This window comes from Etheostoma spectabile, chromosome 10 (genome assembly GCF_008692095.1).
Source record: "Etheostoma spectabile isolate EspeVRDwgs_2016 chromosome 10, UIUC_Espe_1.0, whole genome shotgun sequence".
In the NCBI taxonomy this organism is placed as follows: domain Eukaryota; kingdom Metazoa; phylum Chordata; class Actinopteri; order Perciformes; family Percidae; genus Etheostoma; species Etheostoma spectabile.
In genome coordinates this window covers 11,621,186-11,643,262 of record NC_045742.1, presented here as the reverse complement: position 1 = coordinate 11,643,262, position 22,077 = coordinate 11,621,186, and the positions used below count along the sequence as shown (strand labels likewise).

The window sequence follows — 22,077 nt, the reverse complement described above, 5'->3', positions numbered from 1 at the left end:
TCAGCAAACCAAGCACATCTTTCTCTTGTATGAAAAAAAGCCTACAATCTCATTTATTGAGAGGTTTAAAGTGGTAGAAAATATTGTCCTAGGTGACAGACTTCAGAGAAAAGGGTGAGGTTGAGATACACATACACAAATGTCCTAGTGTAACAAACAGACGCACAGCTACTCCAAAGGCAACAAGAAAAATCTGATCACATACTTTTAGTGACCTATTACTATGTACTGCATAGGAAGATCACAACAAAAAACAATTTGCAAGGACAATATAACTGTGTTTCAAGAACATGGGACAAAATAATCTACACCAAATACTCATGTAGTAGCAAGTACAAGTAAAATCATCCTGACACCCTGCTATTATGATTCCATTATGGAATGCGGATCAAACGCTCCAGGGAGCTAACAGAGAAAGAACAAGCATGCACTTTCTTATCATTTGACTCCTTCCTGTGCTTCCCTGTGTCTGCATCCCAAACATTAGAACACAAAAAATTAAAATTAAAGAATATGTACAACTGAAGCAATTCTGATACTCGCAAAATCAAGGGAAGGTTAACTGCTATACCATTATCCATTACAAAAATATTCCAGAGGGGAACAACACAGAAATAAATATGCTTGTCTGTGCTTTTTTCTACTGGTGGCTACTTCTATTAAATCCTACTAAGCCTCCTTAATGGCACCAAAACTCGATCAGGTGGGATGGGGAGGAAGTGGGGTGTTTCAGGTCATGGCCAGCCGGCTTCTCTCTGCCACTCTCTGGGGAGGAACTCCAGAAAGTGAGGGAAAGCCATACTGCAGTATATCTTCACTTCTACATTTCCTTTCACTCAAGCCTCTAGTTCTCAAAGGAGCCTGGGAATCAATACTGACATCAGGGGGCAGAGTAGCTTTCTTGCCTGCCTGCTCAGCCTCTGAGCAGCCGCCAGGGATGTCTCTGCTTCAGTTTTTGTTAATTACAGAAATGTAAGTGCCCGTCTTTGACTAGGAGCAGATTGTTAATGTGTTAGGAGGCTATTACTCTTATACCACCGAATGTGCAAAGTCAGCCTTAATAAATCTCAGATAAAAGGAAGCAAAAACCAGGTTAAATGCTGTCTTAAGTGAGAGCGTCTAGCATATGGTAACACCTACTCACTTGTTAAATTACTCGAGTAATTCTTTTTTTTCTTATTAAGACAAGAAAAGCAGACAATGCTGACTGTTTTCCGTGAAAGGCACCCTAGCCTCAGGGTATTGACAATAGACTTGATTTCCACCATTGATCAAACCTATACAGTGAGGACCTTTCCTCTCAGAGAGGGCATTCAAGAAAGTGCAGAGACATGGCTAATTCAATTTGGGAGCAGAGATGCTTGGCTTTAAGTGAAACACTCTGTTATCGAAACAGGAGAGGTGCCATGAGAGAAGATAGTGCACGGATGGTTGTGTGGAGAGGCTTGTGGCCGGTCAGGAGATGAAATCACAGATAGGCGATAAGTTGGTGTGAGGGGCTAGAGCCCCTATTAGAGTCCCCAAGGGGACAGGCGGCGGTGGCATAGTGCTGTAAAAATAGTCACAGGCTGGATTTCACTCTTGGGACTCAGGGAGGAGTGAAAAGGGAGATCTGATCAACATCTCATAGCAAGGCAGCCAGATCCATTCCCTACATTCCCTCGGGTGCCACCTATCACACCAAGTGACTTAAACTGCTCACCACTGCCAGGCAGAACACAAACAGCACACTCTTTGCCATTTATGTCGAGAAAATGGTACAAGCAATGACCTATTATGCTATAATACATATGTTTGTTTGAGGAGCAAATGTAAGTATAAAACTAAGCAAGTTGAAAATGACCACACCCACCATAAAAAGGATATCAACATCTTTTCCACAAACTTATCTTGTTGGTCATCCGTTTTGGGAAAGTTCTCGATGTCGTTCTCAAGCCTCTGAATGTGACGTTCCATGGTGGTCAAACTGGTTTTTAAGATCTCTGCAGACACTGTAGAAAAAAAATTAAAACAAAAAGAAACATAATAAATTGATTGCCAAGTGTAATTATGACTGATGCTGGGCTCATTGACATGTTTCCAATGAAAAAAAATTCACAGATTGACGTATGTTGTAACATACTGACTCCTGCTTAATCCATTTGTGCGTGTCCTAGAAAGTAAGCATGGGTGTGTGTGGCTCATTAATCAGTCTGTAATCACTGTTTGCAGAATTGCTGTGGAATCCACAGTATTTAGATCAGGCCTTTCAAGTGAAGACTTCAAACAGTAACCAGTGTCTTAGGGGATCAAATGGTACAGGAGCACAGATGCTTAAGTACCATGAAGTACCATGTTTAGGTTCCTGAAGGGTTTAGTCTTATTGACACACGCGCATGCAGACGCACACACACACGCACACGCACACACGCACACACACACACACACACACAAGAACACAATTCACCACAATATTGACTGCATTTATTTAACTGAGTACTTGACTGAAAGCTTTTGTTTTTACTATGAAATAGTATTTATTTTCAATTTAATTTACTTTGATATTCTATTACAACTAACACCCTTGCCTTTAGGGCACAAAACTAAAAAAATCTAGAAAAAAGATGAAATACAGAAAATAGAGAGGGCAGACCACTGCCTAATGAACACATTTGTTAAGCCTTATTTTCAAAGCCAACATTGTACTGGAGGGATAAGTAATTATTTAAGAGTTTAGCCTAATGTGATGCTAGGTGAAAGATGAAAAGAGAAACGTATGCACATGGACTCCAAAGAGATGGATTTAAATAGACAACACAGTCTGATGAAGATAGATGAAAAGCTGAGTGAGAGGTCACTGGGTCACGGAAATAAGTAGGTTTATTTTCCTCTATGCGTCTACATGAGTAGTCAAGGTTGGGCTTGCACAACAGGGAAGGCCGCAGGGTCGCAAAACCAATAGCATCCTTCCTCTTGAGAGTGTTAATCTGCACAGCAAATTCGAGCCTTGAGTTTCAGCGTGTTGGTTAAAGACAAACAGACAAACAAAGAGATGGATGAAGGCATTCAGACTTTCAACCTGCTTGGAGGAAGTAAAAAGACAAAAACAAACAATAAACTTGCCCTGCTGCATGAATGACAGTCTATTGAACAATGATATTTATATATGATCTTGTTTTAACTTGTACTTGAAATCATTGGTGTCTATATAACTGAAAGTGACAAGAGTAAAGAAATGACATTGTACACCAATTATCATCAGACAGAAGTTTGCATAATACATGCACAATTAATAGACCATCTTATTTAGCAGATAGCCATTGTGATTTGCTTCAAATACTGATTGGTAAGTAAAATAAGCACCAATTAAGCCATCCCTTTTCATCAACTTTCATTATTTAACCTATACTACCCTCTACATCTGCAAGGTTAACCTGTCCACTAGCTCTCTAACTGAAATGCTGATGGAGTGAGGAGTATGATAATGGACAAGCTGTCAAGAGTGGCCTATGTGACATAAGGGGTGAAACTTGTCTTGCTTTACATCAATTCCATGGCTTGGATTTGCTAGTTTTCTGACAATACGATTGAATGGCGAGATTATGGATCACAAGGCACACAGAAACAACCTTCAACTCAAATACAAAGATATCTAAAGGGCACTGGAAAGCACACACAGTCACAAACACATTCACAACTGCTGGCTGTGATCATACAACAAGCAATACAATAAGAGTAAGAGGTTAAGTTACTGTCATTATTAGACTTTGCAGCTAGCCGACTGGCTGGACAGATTTAATAACTGAATGAATTTCACATACCCTCCTCCTCAATTCTCACAGAACTGACTCTTGGGGATGACAGTGAGAAAACCTCAAATCACATAGCCAGTTTCTCCACTGATAGGGCCTCTGAGATCCACATGCTTGTGTCACTATGATCGCAGCCTCACAGAAGGTGAAAAGAGGAAAATCAACTGCATGGTAGGTGAACAGATAGATGCAAGAGATAAAACAATTTCCCATAAATGTATTGAGAAATGGAACGGTCTCCGTCACTGATTTGGCAGGTAGGGGAAATTTAAAGGTGCCCTGCCACAAAATACCGTTTTTTACTTGCATAATTTTAAATAAAGGTCCATATGTTTTTGTGTTATGTCGTAAATATGGAAATGAACTGCTACCTCCTGTCAGCTTTAGCCACTGAAAAGAAAAGGAGCCTAGCCCGTGATCCTGAACTATACGACTCAAAACACAGAAACCTCTGCTTTCCACCACAACTAAAGTTGTACCAGGTCAGCGTGCAGACGTCTTTGCTAACTAGTTCACTCTCCAGAAAAGTGAACTATTTTGTTGTTCTGGTGAGCACCACTGGATCCTCTGAAACACACATTGGTTTTCAGCTATGTAGAGAGGGAACTCGGACAAAACAGACCGCTTTTTCTTTTCCAAGTCGGCTCTGAACCGCTCCACACACCTTGCCCGGGTGGAGTTGTTTTGTTATTCACTGGCCAAGTGGTTAACCCGTTTTCGGTTCCCTGTGGAAAATCCGCCGGACCAAAGTAACAGACTGCGCACAGTAGGAGGCTTTATAGTGTTCTGGGCAGAGACATGTATGTGTGTTAATTAATGCTAATGCTGCAACTGTGTTATGACATTGATGTGATTTGATGAATGAGTGTTACCGGTTTGCCTTGATTATTAATCTGTTATTGTGACCGACGAGTCAAATCTATTTCTGTGAAAGTCCTAGATCACAGGACATGATGATGTTGTGTTTAATACCGTAGCTTGTGAACTGAAAATGCTACATTACTGCTCTGTCCACGGAGTGTAGTTACTGTAGATAAAAAGCTCTGTTGGTCCGTCTGTTCACAGTCCTGTGTCAACTGACGGAGCTGTTTATCTCCGCGAAGAATCAGTTGAATCAGCTGTTTAGCTCGCCAGAGTGTGTATAATGAACGTCCCCTTGTTCAGACAAAAATCTCAATCTCGATTAGTTGTTGGGTTTTAAAAAGATAAAACAATGTTAATGTCCTGAAAACAATGTACTTTTGGATTATGTTCCATGCAGCTCATCAAATCCCCAGGCTAGCCTTAATTAGCATTTGACTTCTTGACACTAACCCTACCTTCTAAAAATAATTGTTTCGGTCATATCTGACATTTAACATAAAACATTTGCCATACAGGAAGGGTAACTGCTGTTCCAGCCTTTTAGGAGCCATCCCTGCTGTGTTGAGACTAAGTAGGAACAATGAAAATGTTTATCTCTGTAAGACTGAATAGAATTGACCCTGACATGATAGCCTTTGATCTGTGTCCAGGAGGAACTCCCATTGTGACTGTTAGAGGTGTGACCTCCTTATCTGAGGCAATGAAGACAGCCACTGAGATAGGCCCAACATGTCCCCATGCCAACAGCAGACCAATGAGAATATAATTCTGAAATTTAGAATGATTCGAGACAGATCTCATGTGACTCAGGGAGAAGCATGGATCAAGTCCGTTGAATAGCTAAAGCCTATTTATGTATATCTGTGTCCGTAGCACATAGCCTAGATTAAACATCCGGTTAATTGGGTGCCGCACAGTTCCCCAACCGCCATTTTTGTAGTCTTTGGGCTGCAGAGAGCCTCAAAATACCGGTCTTATCACCTCCCCCTTTCCTCAACACACACACACACACACACACACACACACACACACACACACACACACAACACACACACACACACACACACACACACAAAGTGTAAAAAGGTATGTAGGTTTTTGATGATTGAAGAATTATTGATTACTATTATTAGCCATTGATAATTCTGAAGTTAAATAAATTCTACTATACTTTCAAGAGCAGCTGTGGCGATTGTTTTGTAAAATAGAATAAAAAATATTAATAAAAAGATATAATAATTGCTGGTTGAACACATCAGTGCTCAAATTCACCATTATTCTTTTCCCTTCAAAGATACAAGATAAATTAATCCAATTAATTAAGTATTTTATGTATTTTAAAAGGGAACCACCTTACAAGACTGCTTCCCATTTCAATATGGTCCCTGATTCCAGGGTGGTGCCCCATTTGGATTGTTTTTCAATTGGTGAAGTCAGTAGTACCCATATTCATAACTTTATTAATATTGAAAAACATCTTTGATAATTTACCAATAAATTAATCTGTACCCTACGCAGCAAAAAAAAAAAAAAAAAAAAAAAAAAAGAGAAAAAAATACAAAATAAAAAGGTACTGGGGATAAACACTTTAGCGAGATAGTTTGTTAGATAGAAAGTTTGCTTTGCGAGATATCGAGTATTATTCACAATAACTCACAAATCCAACAAACAATAAGGCTAACTTAGCTAGCTAGCTTGTAGCGCGCTAGAACAACATGATTACATCTCCTTGGTTGTCTAAATTTATTTTGATAAGCATTACTAATTAATACATGCCAAAGTGAAGTGTTATAATGAACATCGTCATTGACTCTTGATTATTACTACCATTCTTAGCTTTGATAACATAGTGTCTACAGAATCTAGCCCCGTCTATTTTGGGATATCATTAGTTAAATTACCACAAAATTAAAGCTGTTATTTTCAGGAACCAAAACATGGCAACACTGGTATCTTCTGAATACACATTTCAAGTGGATCAGAGGAGAAACAGAAGGGGTTGTATATTTCGTCTTTCCAGACAGACAGGATTATTGAAACATGTAAAATTATTCTACTGACTGCTGGCAGCAAGTCATTAGAATGACACAAAAACATATCTGTCTCCACGTTTCTAAGCCAGCACATGCATACAATTTATTCTCACGTAACTCCTCACGCAAGAAAAAACATTTCCTTTCTATAAGTTGTATACTGTATGCTTCAGTTTGTGTTCATGTCAAGCAAAATGAATAACTGCGGAGGCTGAGTGATGCACATGGTACACAAAAGTTCACAAGAAAGACAAAAGACATTTGAAAGACAAAACGTTAATGTGTAAATAACACACATCAAAAATTCACCTCTGTGGTCAACATTCTTCAGTTATTGATATGAGCTTTGTATTACTGGCCCTTGACAGATTACTATTCCCGTGAAAAAAAGACTATGAGACAGACTATGAGGTTTTCATTATGCTTTGGCCAGTTTGCTTCAAATAAATTGCCAGGGAAAAATACTGTGTAGCTCACAACACCAAATCAACCACTATAATGTGAAGATGTCAACTTTATATTCAGTCATTTGTAGAGAGGGGTTATTTTCATTTTGATTTATAGACAAATAATACCAATCTTTCATCCACTGCTATTGCAATGCCGCCAAAGGTTACAAAGGAAATTTAGATTTATCTTGAGCGTTGCTGCCAACGTAGAATAAAAAATCAAGTTTTAAATAATCTACACACTTGTGAAAACAAAGACAAATGCAATATAAAAACAAAGTAGAAGGTTGTTCATTAATGCATTCATCACCTTAGTCAAGTAGGTGTATGTTAGTGGGTAAAGAAAGTGTGTAGAGCATGAGAGAAAGAGAAACAGACACAGAAGAGACGCATAAAATAAGCTTGTTATATAAGTATAGACCTATTTAATATATAATCAGAGTGGTCTGTTGGGGTGTAAAACAGTGATAATAATAATAATAATAATAAAGTTATCATACTATGAACCAAAAAAGTTTGTGTTCCACATGGACGTTGCATTGAGACATTTATATTAGCGGATGAGAGTGGGTAAGGAGAAGGTCGATTGGTTGAATAATTAGAACCTAGATTTATCTCTAGACATTGATGCCATAATGACTCGCATAATCAAGACAAGTATACAACATTTAAAGGCAAAACTTTAAATGAACTAAAAGTAAGGAAAAACAAGACTAAGAGTCTACAGCCATGCTAGAGGTTTTGAGGCTGTAGCAGACTGAGGCTGGCAAAGTGGTACCTTCAGCTAAACGTCCTCATACTAACATGATAATATGCTGATGTTCAGCAGGTGCAATGTTTTTCATATTAACCATATTAGTTTAACATGTTACTGTAATTAGCAAACACAAAACTGCTGTTGAGGATGGTGTAAATGTCTTTAGTTTTGTATCATTTGGTCATAAACCAAAACATTGAGAAACATTTAAATTCTGACTTGATGATCACATTAAATAAAAAGTTAAGGATCCCCACATTTTTTACAATTCATCCTCAGGTGGACACTATGAATCTACAGATCTGTTGAGACTGTTTGGCTGACGCAGTGTGCACTGACTAAAAGGTCTTTCAAGTTCTAGAGATAATAGATGTTAAAACCATTCACAGCCAAGAAGACGTCATCTTGCCCAAGCTTGTTATCTTCTTATCAAACCTTCTCTCACAGCCTTTTTGCATTTAAAAAACCTTGAGGGGACTCTACATATGAACAGATACACATGTCTGCCAAATGGCATATCCATCACATCAGGGCAAACCTGACTATTGATCAGCAGCCAGAACAAGAATGACTTGTATGTCAATTAAAAAATACTTTGAAATGACAAAAAATGGGATTTTCCCCCCAATAAAAATCGTGTTTTGTCTTTTTTTCATTTAGCTGTTGGGAGCACGTGAAAGCGAATAGGAGATGAAGTGGTAGGCAGACTAGTGTACATCAGAGGAAAGAGACAAAAGGATAAACACAACTCTGTGTTCCCCTTTCAGGAGGAATCAAAGCAGCTCCAGTTGCAGGTGTGAAAGTGATATTGTTGTGACAAAGCAGTCACATACCTCGGATCATGCAATGTTAAAAACACCAGGCAGAAAAATGCCAAATGAGGAAATGTACTGGACAGCATGAACAAATGAGATGGAGGGAAAAAAAGTTCAAATTACTTATCTATTTGTAAATAATTAAAAGCACTACTTGTGCTGCCTTATACAGAATTATATACATATGGAAGAATTATATTGTTACACCATTCCAAAAAATAGGCAATGTTGTTGGTAGACAATGCAATTAATCTCACTTAGAGGACAATAATCCACACTCCAAACAATAACTATTGCAATTTCCCATCAATGTTGCACTAATTGCGTGCACATAAAAGGGTAAGTCCTTTTTACTTATGCTCTATTTCCTCTTTTAATTTGCATTTTCCTTAAAACCCCCATTTTACAGAACTATTATCATAATGAAGGATTTGTTGTCGGATTAGAACTGATGGCCACCCCAAGAACAAAACCATAAGGTTAAAATATGTGATGGTTAATCTGCATATGCCTACTGTCTGCCGCAATAATCAAAAACTCTAGTCTTTTCAATAGAGCAAGATGCAATTAATATTAGGGGGAAATTTATCATCTAACATGATACAACATATGGTTTAAAGCATATAAATATATATGATTTGTATTATAAAAATGTATTTATAGAAAACTATATCAAACACTGTATAGTCATTTTATGTTACAATGGTTTTCAGTAAAACAGAATACATGCATTAATTACATGTAGTGCTGTTAATGTGTAGTGCTAGTAATGCAGTGCTATTACATTAATTGATGTCACATTAATTATAACAGCAACAGCACACTGCATTATAGCATATCTACTGTGTAATGTAGTGTAAAGTGTAATGCAGTATTTCATCTATAAAAACTGTTGCAAAGAAAAACAACTCTTGCACATTGGGTCTTCCAATATCTTAAAACAGCAAGATCTATGATGCAGTAGGAGAACACACTAGCCAAAAAGAATAAAACATGACATGAGAACTACATAATTGTAAAGTTACAGCATTTGAATGGAAGTATGGGCTGGAGCCAAAGAGCAAAAGTACAGCCAAACACGGAAAAAACGCACTTTGCTGCACTGTACCTCACACATTGGAAGGAGGTTTTGTTTACAATGGGGGTCATGTCTGTGAGACTTTATTGCTTTCGGCAGCCATCAGAGCTGCAGCCCAGTGCCAGATCTCTAAAGGAATTATAAATGGAGTCAATTACAATACATTTTGATGCATGGGAAAGTTTAGACATTGACCTGGGGTGATGACAATTCCCCAGGAAGTGCTGAGGTAATCAGTCAGGGTGATGTGCTGGTGCTTTACTTGAGTCTCTGCCCTCTACAATAAAAAGAATAACTCACAGGCCCACAACGGCTTACCCCCTTCTCCCATTTCTAAACGCTGGTCATGCACATACTTGAAAATGGTCATTTCTCTTTCCAAAGCCAGTTTTTCTGTGATATTGTTATGATATGTTTCAGGTGTCACACAATCAACAGAAAGTTATGAGTTTGGTGTCTACAACTGGGTGGCTGCAAGAGTTTTTTTTTATTCTTCTTTCTTTCAAAGGGAAGGCATTCAGTACATTAAAGATACTGATGGGACATGAGTGACCGTTGCCTGAGGTGCCAAGGCACTATTTTCATGCAGTTTTTGATTGTACCATTGTCAGTGCTGGCTGAGTTGTTGAAATGAGTGAGCTGTTGAGGGAAGTAGATGGCTAAGCTGGAGGATATTTTTAAGAAAATGAAGCAGCTCTGTCTTAATCAATTTAAATTAACAGATAGTATATGCTATAGTACATTAGTACAACAACTAATTAAGTACCGTTTGTTAATGACTGCTTAGTGGCTAAAACTGGTCAAGTGGATCAACTTTGACTGAACAAGAAAATACAAACAGATATCATTTCAACATACCGCAATACAACAATAAAAGACTTATGCCAAAACAAACCAGACTGCATGTACAGAAACAAACCCTGGATGCAGGGAAAGGGTACGACTTGTGTGAGTGTAGTAGACAGGAGAGATGCTTAGAGATGGGGGTGTGGCGGTCATGATAGCCTGCAGAGGTTGACTCATGCCTCTAACCTCATTCACAACTTCAAAGTTACACCTTATCACGCAGCCAAGGCTATTTCACCTGACACCTTCAAGGGACACACTTCAGTTGACATTTCAAGAACCAAAACCAAAATATAACTTGACTTATTGGCTGGCCTGAGATCTGCAAAACGCAGCACAAAGAAATTACTAAATGAAGCAAAAACAAAACCCTAGCTTTTAAATACTTCATATTAAGTACAACATCTATTAATTAGCAGTTTAATATTTACTAAACACACACACACACACACACACACACATATATATATAAATAAAATATTACCAGGGTGTGAGCCACAAGGGCGCACACAACACTAACATATGTTAGTATGTGCACGCGCGCACACACACACCTGAGTACAACATGACCAATTTATCTGACACACTTTGGAATCCGATTTCAAATATGAATAAAGGAATGAATGGTCTAAAATGAAAGATTTTGATACAAACATATTTGCCATGCTATCATCTTCATTTATGATTTGTGATTTACCTTCTAAATTATGTATCATAGCCAAATCTGAGAAGGTTAAACGTTCTGTTTGCAATATCTCTTTAAGACAAGATCGACAGCAACAGCAAATAAAACGTTTTGCACGAAAACAAAGAAAACGAAAACCACGTTGGATTCTCATAAACAGCCAGGAAGGAAGCAGCGGAAATATGGTTTGTGTAAAGTACAGTTTTGGGTCTGTTTTGCATGAGTAATAAAAAAGATGTAATTTCCACGTTTACAAGATTATAATTTAGGATTGACAACAATGCCACGCTCCTTGTTGGTAAGACGCACTTTGAGATGTAGCCTATACATTTTATGGCATATTTTAAAAAAAAAACTCTGGGGAAAGAAATATGGCCCTTCTGCTTGTTAGATACTCTGCTCTAACTACCTAATTTTGTCCTCTTTCTTGGCTTTCTTTCTTTATTCGTACAGTACTGACAACAGGTGGCAGTACATCTGCGCGGACAGCAGTGTGTCCGAGCTGGTAACAGATATCAACATATTGGGAAGAATGTTTAGGCTTGCTACACTTCATATCATTGCATTTTATCAGCCGTAGTGGAATGGGTTTGAATGACGAGAAAAACGCTCGTCTTTTACTGTGACCATTTACCGTTCAATATGTTGCAGTTTTACAAAGAAGAAATTGAGCAGAAGGACATGTTTTGCATCTAGCGTCTCACGTTCATCTCAGTAGGCTAGCAAGAGTAAACAACAGACAACTTTCGTGTAGGCTACTTCAAAATAAAAGCACTTCCTGTGACGTTCTCAGTAAAACTAAATTACTGTTAAACAAATAAAGTTGTTTTGGTGAAAGTAACTTAAAAGTAATGCAAGAGTAGTGGAACGCAATACAATTCAGAGACAGTATTACAGTAACTACTAATCTATAATGTATTACATTTTAGAAGTAACTTGCTCAACACTGGATATCATACAAACCATGAGAATGCGTTGGTGTGGGAGAGCCAGACCTTCCTCAGGCCTGTGGAGTAAACTCTGGCAATAAGAAACTAATTGAGAAGTGGACCCCTAACTCCAGCTGGAGATTCTGCTTTTTGGATAAACAGTACTACAGCTCAACAGTAAACCAATCTTTTAGACTTGCTTTGCAGATACACTACTTTCTATATTACAACCCCAATCACTGCTACTGTAACTTTTAGTAAAATAAAGATGAACTAATTGATGTATTTAAATTCACAATAATTGTCATGCTTATGGACTTTCTAAGTAATCTCAGTAGGGAACTGATGGTGAGTTTTCATTAACAGCAGCATCAAGGTCAACTGGCTGGGTGTGGGTGAGGTATATTTTGTGCCTTGATTGTAAGTCTTCATTCTTTTTCGATTTTTCCGCTCAATTATACATTCACATCCAAAACATCTTGCTTGGTTTTTCCTGTCTCTCCTTCCTCCTGTATCTTAGTCACATTTTGTTTTCTCTTCTTTCCTCAGACTCTGTCTTTCCTCTCCTGTCATTTGGGTTTCTGTTATGTTTCCATTTGTAGCTCAATAGCTCCCTCTGTGAGAGATACCATTGCCAGACAGAGGAAACTCTTTGTATGGGCATATTTAAACATTGGTTTTTGGTTGAGATGGATGAGTTTGACTCTTTCTATAAAGTTCCTAAAGAGGATTGCTTACTCAGAACTTGACAGATGTAAATTGCAAAAACTTGTTTCAACTAATTCAACAATGTGATGGTTAATTTGACAAAGTTTTTTTTTATTGTGATGATGGAAATAAGCTATGGTACTGCTTAAATAAACTGTGAATGTAAATATAACTTTTGATCATGATCTTATTAAACTCTGAGATATTCAAGGAAAACAGATTAGTAGTACCTTACACTATGAGAGGTAAATTGCATTGACCTTGCATACAGTGGACATAAAATATATATATATATATATATATATATATATATATATATATATATATATATATATATATATATATTCATCTTTATTTATTTCCTTTGGTAAAATCTGTGTCTGCTCAAATTATCACTTTGACCCCTGCACATATTTTAAATCTTAGATTTGTTTATGCATAACCGTCTTACTTGTGTGGTGGTGCATGACTCATGAGAAGAGTGTGAGGGTGGAAAAATGACTCAGGGACAGTGTTTGTCTCCCTCCTTTCCTTTTGTTCCCCCAATCATCACATATTTGAATAAAACCTTCATTTACATACCTATTCTTGCTGTTTGTTGAGAAAAAAAATATATTACATAGATTATTACTCTGTGCTTGTCATGTGAGTAAAGACTTTCTTTCTTTTTCTTTATGGGATTCACAAGTTTGATATTGTGACTTTGTAACTGTAGGGGTCTACATCAGGTTTTTTTTCTGATGTAGATTCCACACTTTGGGAAATGTGTTTACACACTTTGAGATTTAGATGTTCAGATGTATAATATATTTCGTACTATATCTGTCCAAAACAGATTTATTTCTTTATTTCTTACAAGTAGTATGCACAATGATTGTAGGGTGCTTTTATAGATGTTGCTCCATCCCTAGAAACAGAAACAGCTAGAGTGACTCCAATACTTACTTAGCATTAACATAGTATAAGTTGTTCATTTAATCCATTAACAAAAAACATAGAAATGACAAGTTGCAGTTTAATTGTGGATAAGGTGCTGGACTATTTCTGTACAGAATCTTTTGTACAGATTAAACACAAACCTTTTGAGCGAGCCAAGCTAGCAATTCCCCCCCTATTTCCTATCTTTAAGCCAACAATTCCCTGGCTCCAGTTTCATATTGAACAGACAAATATGAGAGTGATATTAGTCTTCTCATCCAGTTCAGTCAAAAAGTGAATAAGCGTGTTTCCTAAAATGTCAAACAATTCCTTTAAATGTAGGCCTTTGGTCACAGACAATGGGGCTCCAATACAAAAAGCAAAATCACTGCACTGCCAATTTTTGAAACACCAAGGTAAGGTGACTTTAAATAGCTGGCATTAACTTGTTCTTTTTTCAAAATGAACGTTTAGTCCTTGTTTAGATCTAAGGAAAATTTGAATTCCTGTCCATTCAGCTGACATTATATCATGGGTCCCAAGCGACCACACCACCCAGCAGTCCAGTGGTTAAACAATGAGGAATGTCGGCCCTTAATCACTGTTTTTTGATTTACACCATCCATCCATGCAAACAGTAATCCTTTCCAAGTATTGCTCTGTGAACTCTGGCAATCATGCCAATTGCTACCATTGCCATCCCTGATTATTGATGAGATTAAGATGGAAATTATGTATTCACTGGAGGAGAAAAGACAAACAGGCTCTTCTTCATTGGCTTTAAGCTGAGCAGTCATACTGAAGAGACATCTGTCAGACGGTCAAATCACCTCAGCATATTGGTTTTATCTTCCAGCGCAGATGACTGGTTATGGTGGTTCCCTAACAACAGAAGCAGAGCAGGGGTTGGGAAGGTAAGTGAATGCATTAAATAGGCTTACTGACTGGAAGATGTGGAACTGGGTACAAGGTATTTGGCAGTGGCAGCAGGAATACATTTTGAATTGTTTAGTCAAAGGCACAGTCCTCAATATAAATGCAACAAAGGTATATTAGACCTTAGAAACTAATCTTACCTAACCTAAACTAACCTTAGAAACTAATACTGTACATGTGTTTTCAAGGAAGCATACTGCTAGGGGTATTGGATCAAACACTTACTGACCCCACTATTACCATAACTTTATTTTGCAAATATTGCTTATATTTTATTTATTTAATAATAATTAAATTAATATTTTCTCTTATCTACTTATTTTAACTTTATCTTAACTTCACTTTTCTACGGGAAGTCTGTGCCAGTGTTTACACAGTTACACAACACTGGTATGTTATTTCTGAAAGTTAAGGATTCAGCATTTATGAACATCGACCTTTTGACAGTGGATGTGTGAGCTTGCAACAGGTGTTGAAATGTGATGTTTTCGGTGTCGAACTCTTGTTTTTTTACCAGATTCTTGTAACTTTGTCTTAACCTGTCCACTATACAGACATGATCCAGCAGCCTCCACACCGATAAACACAAGTGGACTTGTGACCCTGTGATGCAAACCAAGTTTTACACACATTGGTGTCTGAGTGGTGCCTTTATACATGGAAATAGATTAACAAACAAAATAGAATAGCAAACCGTAACCCTAAACCTAAGTGCCTACTTTTGGCATCAACTCCTTTTTAAGTTGGAGTCTTTGATTCTGGAGATAGATTGTTGATATTTACACTTAACACCCAAACAAATACACACCTAGGGAGCCCCGGAGGTGACATGGAGGAAGTCAAAAAACATGTACTGGGAACAAACACTTTTGCTTTGTTTTGCAATATCTCGAGTATTAATTTGCAATATCTTGAGTTTCATTTGCAAGATCTCAACTTTGTTTTGCAAGATATCGAGTGTTATTTGCAATATCTCTAGTTTCATTTGCAAGATCTCGCAAATCCAACAAACAATAAGGCTTACCTAGCTAGCTAATTGCGCTCTAGCTAGCTAGTAGCACGACATGACAGTTTCATAGCAGTGAGTTGGAAGAAATAATAAATACAATAATTTTTCTTTTAGCAAACATTGAAAACGGGTCCCACTGACCCAAACACCACACAAGGGTTAAGGTGGGAATGGTCATGGGGTTCCTCTCATCAGTCTACAAACAGCAACTTTTATCACATTTTTATTACAAAAGCTCACGTAAAATCAGGCATTTTGGGCCGCAAAAATCCCAAAAGGAAGCCAAATTCTGCAGGGACTGGTTAAAACGAGACAGATAAGAACAGGCATGGCAACAATGTTTACAAATATAGGCTACACTGTAACCCTGGCTGCACAGATTATGCAGATGCAGAGTGCTACGATTGACTGACACACACACACACACACACACACACACACACACACACACACACATTATTAGTCTTTTTACATGGGTTTAGTTAATGATCGGGATATAATTCATAAAATAATATTTTAACATTGTGTATTCAGATGAAGACTTCATCACACAATGGAACAGATTTGCAAGCCTTAGTGGGTAGCTAGCTAGTAACACTCACCATTTCTTTACATATGAAGATATTCCTGTTGTTCACCTCCCATATGACAGCATTGTTAACCCATCCACTCTTGAAAAACAGATAGCTATCCATATTTTTGGTGGCTTTCATATTTTGTACGGTGTAAGGTGACAGATTCTCTATAAAATAGATGGATAGAATAGATAGAATAAATATCTCCAAACTCCAAGTCTGGTAGAGACTTTTCCAGCTTCAAAGCAATAAAAACATCAGAGGGTGCTGTGTAGGGATCACAAGTTCCGAGTATGTTAATCTTTTCATGATATCTAATTTTAACATTTGGTGACATATGGTCTAAATAGTGGATTGATTGTAGTATTGAAAATCTACAAGGCTGCAATTTCTCTGGCTGGCCACTGTTTGTTGCCATTTTCTCTGCGTTTCTTGTCCGCCAGGTATCCATGGTGATCATGTGACTGCAAAGTATGAATAGTGCTAGTTTGTGTTGTCATAGCAACTGGTAGCAACATGCGCGTTCATGAGCTTCTCTCTTCTTCTCTCTTATAGTATAGCTAGTTCATTTTCTTAATACATCCATGGTATTGCTAGCTACGTGGCAAACTCATGAACTTGCCATTTCATCGTATAAAATATTCACTAACATCAAAGATTATGTTTTTGTTGTTTCTGATTATTTACATGCTTACATGCGTATTGAGAGAACCAAGGAGACGTTATCATTATATCATGCTACTAGTTAGCTACTAGCTAGCACTAGCTACTAAGGTTAGCCATAACGTTCAGTCACGTTGGCATGTATAAATTAGTAAGGCTTATCAAAATAAAAGATGGATGTATTTAGACAACCAAGGAGATGTAATCATTATGTTGCGCTACTAGCCAGATACTAGCTAGCCCGCTCATAGCTAGCTGGGTTAGCCTTATTGTTTGCGAGATATCGCAAATAAAACTCAATATCTCGCAAAACAAGTCAAGATCTCGCAAAGGAAACTCAAAATATCGCAAATAAAACTTGAGATATCGCAAAAGTGTTTGGTACGGAGCCTTGGAGGTGACATGGAGGGGGGAAAAAATCCGAAGGAAAAAAACGTGTACTAGGGACAAACACTAACCTTGAGATCTCAACTTTCATGGAGGAAAAAAAGAAGAAGAAAAAAAGTAGCCTAGTGGGGACAAACACTAAACTCAAGATTATTTTTTCTATGTTTTTTCTCTTCTTCATATTTTGAAAAGAAAAAATTGTACTGTATGTTTCAACCACTTGTTCAAAAAGATGCCTATAGTTTCTAAAAATGCAGGGCATGTTACATATACTTGTTCCACTTCTGCTTGTCGCTGTGCTGTGACCTACATGTAACTGCCTAATTTAGGAATCCATGTCTCTTTATCACACTGATAAAGTGGATGTGGAGAGATTCATGTCCCCTACATGGCGAGAAAAGGTCAGATCAATTCTCCCACCAACCATATCTGTCTTCATTTAGCAGCTATATAAAGACTTCATATGACATACCATCTCTTTAGAAACATATTTTTAAATAAGTATACAAGCATGAAGTATTTAAGCAGGAATGTGTTCAGTATTAATTTGGCTAGAGTGTGTGCATGTCTTTTGTTTTCCATCCACATGAGACAAGGAGACTCGGTACGCACGATTGCCGAGCCATAAACGCAGCCCCTTTCCACCTCAGGCAATCCTTAAACTCATCAGCAGTGTAATGACACTTTCGAGCTGGTAGATAATTTAACTGGCTGATTTTCTTGTGTTTATCTTCCCCTCCCCCCATACAGAGTAGCTGAATAAAGCGTCAGGAGCAATCCAGGTCTGTGATGTATGCAGCATGACCAAGACACATCAAAAAATAGATGAGGGAAAACAGAGAAATTGATTGTCTTTTTCTGGAACAGTATGAGACAATCAGGCTCTTGCATTAATCAATGTATAAAAATAGCATGCTGGAAGGAACTTCAGCAGTGCATTTATACAAACACACAACATGCAAATAATAAAAACAAGCCCATTTAATTTCACATCTTTGTCCTAAAAACAGAGTGCTTGTGGGTGACCTGGTGGCAGGGAGAAAAAACACCTCATCCACTGCAGCGAAACGACTCGATATCACAACATTATTGGGCTTCTAGACTGCCTTGTTGCGGGAAGCCAGTGAGGGATCAGGTTACAGATGCTGCCCTAGCCACTTCTAGTGGTTGGTCTGGGTGTCTTTGCAGAGAGGGGTGGGATCATTTTGCACTCATACAACCATACCCGTACCCGGACCAGTTGAACTAGGCCAAACATACAGTATAGTCAAATATACAGTATAATATAGTAAAGCCGATTTGAAAGACCACTGTTTGCCAGCAACAGCAGCCATCTTCTTTGATTTCAAGTAGCAGGGAATTTACACAGAACATTCTCTGCCGTCCTTATGTTAAGTCCGCCCACAGACTCTACACACAATGTGATTGGCCTGACCAGAATTAGGTTTTTCCAGCTCACAAGCCAACGGAGAGTTGCTAGACTGACCCTAGCTGTAAATTACATTTGCTGCCGCTATGGTTCATCTAGATTTCTAGGCTACCTCAAATATGCACTACAGCAAAAAAAAAGAATAATTGATAAAATTATATTCTATATAAACCACCACAGCAACTGAAGTAACAAGGAACACATCCGAAATCCAAACTCTTTTTTCCTAGGCCTTTAACGGAAACTGTGTACGTGCTTAGCTCATGTGGGTTATTAGTCTGTGGTGGCCAGTGCTATCCTGTTTGCAGTTGCATGCTGGGGCAGCAAGCTGAGGGTAGCGGACGCATACAGACTCAAACTGATCCGCAAGGCCAGTGACGTTGTGGGGGTAGAGCTGAACTAACTGTCGGTGGTGTCAGAGAGGAGAATGCTGTCCAAACTACATCTCATCTTGGACAATGTCTCCCACCCACTCCATGGCTTGCTTCTCATACACAGGAGCACTTTCAGTGCAAGACTTATTCTCCCAAAATGCACCACAGAGCGCCGCAGGAAGTCATTCCTGCCTGTGGCCATCAAACTTTATAACTCCTCCCTCTAAGTGTCTGAGACACACACACTTAGTTAGATTTCTTTTATTTTTGTATTTTTACTCTGATATTTATAAACTTCTCTATATACCACTATCTTATTTATATTAATTTTGCCCTTTGTGCAATGTGTGCAACTGTAACACAGAATTTCCCTTTGGAGATCAATAAGTATTTGATTTGGAAAAGTAAAAAGCTATGTCTCAATGGATGGTGCCCCCACGTAAATACATATATATATATATATATATATATATATATATATATATATATTTTATATATATTAAAGATTGTATATAAATATCCCATAAATTGGAACAACACAGTTTTTATTGTATATATGTCAGCAAACTCAGCACACTGTGGACAGAGAGAAGGCTGTTGCCAGTTAAGAGTCAACTGTTTCAGGTACTTAGTGCTGTAGGGCTGACAAAAGCATTAGGGAACTAGAACTGCAAAAGACATACAGTACCGGGGTGTTTGCGCTGTTATCTTGTAGCCCAAGGCAGCTTCAATGTGTGCTCCCATTTAGCCATTACTTAGGGGGGTTTGTAGCTTGCAGCCAATCAGCCTATTGTAATAACCAACAGCTTTAGGCTTTGCTGAAAGCTGTTATTGCCCTGAATGAACAGTACTACTCCATGAATATAGGTCTACAAAAATAGGTAATTTCAACCTTGTAAACCCAACTCCCTTAAACTAAGGGATGGGGGTGTATGTCAGTACAAAGGGCCAAGGGAAGGGATAGCTAGCATACAAACACATTCTGGAGATCTAGGCTGCATGCTTGAGAAGTACTGGTATGATTCCTTTCTGCTCTTGATTAAGTCAGCTTGAAAACATAGCCCAAGGGCAGACAGAGGAGATTATCATCGTATTCCTTAAAGAAGAAAGCTTTAACTGTGGCCATAAAATTACTGAAGGCATTGCCATTTCCTGCTAATGGCCTGCCTGATTAGCTACGAGGCTATTGCCCACCTTCTCTTGGAACAGGTGGGCAGTATTTAGCTGGTCATCCTAGATAACAACTGGTGTAAAAGAGATAACACACTCCACTGAGTACGTAGTGGCTCACCACAAGGGTTTTTAGTAGGACAGGCAATTTTAGAACAGACGTTCTTAAGACTAAACCACAAGCAAGGGTCACAAAAGCCAGAAGAGACTACATTGTTGGGGCATATTCAAATCCAAGGCAAACTTATCCCACTGTATGATCATCCTCTGCTAAGGTTTTACACTTAGTGGCAAATTATTTCTGTTGGTATAGGTTGAAATCTTGGCAGAGTATGGCAACTGTGTTGACTACAGTAGAATCGTACCAGATGAGTAAGGCTATAGCATGTGATACAATTGTGTATTTGACAGTCAATTTATGTGTCGAACATGTCTTTATATCAGAGTGAACAGGTCAAAAAGTAGATTGACAGCTAGTGATATAGCTTGCACTGTGCAGTAGTCCTAAAAAATGACAGCAAGACTTCCGTTAGCAAATCAAGGCCCACGATCAAATAAAATGCTAACAGATTTAAAGAGCATCACATTGAAAACTTTGCCTCTTGAAAATGAACAAAAAGAGGAGCAAGGCAAAGCTGGGTAAAAAGCAGCAAAATCGAGGTAAAGGCCTCTCCAGTGGAAAAAAAAAATGTACAGGGGAAGCTGGAAACAATAATGGGCTGACATGAAACATAATCCCCTCTGTCTGCGATTTTATTGGCAGCCTCCAAAGAATGGTGGCTCCCCTATTATGACTTAACACATCAAAATCGCAGCATAGCACACACAGAAAAGGCCACCTGATGATAAACACAGCAGACACCGTCAGAGGCTTTATCTCGTGGCTGCCTGCAGCTCGACACAGGTTCAATTTGGCCCACAACAATCGATTCTGTCCCTCCTTACCTTTGCTTCAGTCGGTGGAATAAAAACAGACCTTTCTGTAAGAAGCAAGTCTCAGCTGGTATGCCATGTCAAGGCAAAGGAAAGGAAAACTAAGGACACCAATACACCTGAATCGTGGTTGCTAACTGGCACACATATTTTTCCTCTGCACAACATTTTAGTCTTGGTCACAAGTAGCACAACATAAGTAGTCTCAAATTTGAAATGTATAAATAAATTAAAATGCAAATGAATGAATAACCACAAATGAACAGTGGTGGGTTACTATGTCTTTTAGAGGGTCAGATCAAATTAAAATTCAGCCTGGGAGTTTGTTTCACGTTGATCAGCCAACCTATATTTTAGTAGTATTCACATAGTAATTCTTTAATAAGGGAATAATTAACAAAATGCCAAACCTGACAGTACATCAAAATACAGGGAAATATACTCGCTTCACAACTGTGGACAACTGGGGCCAATATATTACTCCATGGTGCTGATCATTTTGCAAACATTTACTTATTGATGACACAGTGTTATACAGATTTTATTTTTAATAGTGCTGTCATATACCATTATTTGGCTTGAAAAGCATTATTTGTGTATGTTTATTTTTTTTTACCAGGCCATAAACATACAAGGCTTTGAACAAGCTGCTATCTTGAGAATACTTTAGTCCTAAAAAGTGACGCCATGGCTGAGTCTCTCTATTTGAAGAGAGTAAAATCATTTCC

The 22,077-nt window shown here is 38.1% G+C and overlaps 1 protein-coding gene across 5 annotated transcripts in view; it reads right to left on the bottom strand.

Annotated features, from left to right (window-relative positions):
* diaph2 (diaphanous-related formin 2) overlaps positions 1-22,077 on the bottom strand; it is a 411,623-nt gene that overhangs the window by 103,728 nt on the left and 285,818 nt on the right. For all 5 annotated transcript variants that reach the window (XM_032527793.1, XM_032527796.1, XM_032527797.1 and 2 more), the window contains one exon: positions 1,867-1,991. In XM_032527793.1, the coding sequence (XP_032383684.1) occupies positions 1,867-1,991 (125 nt within the window). The remainder of the gene's footprint in view (positions 1-1,866; positions 1,992-22,077) is intronic.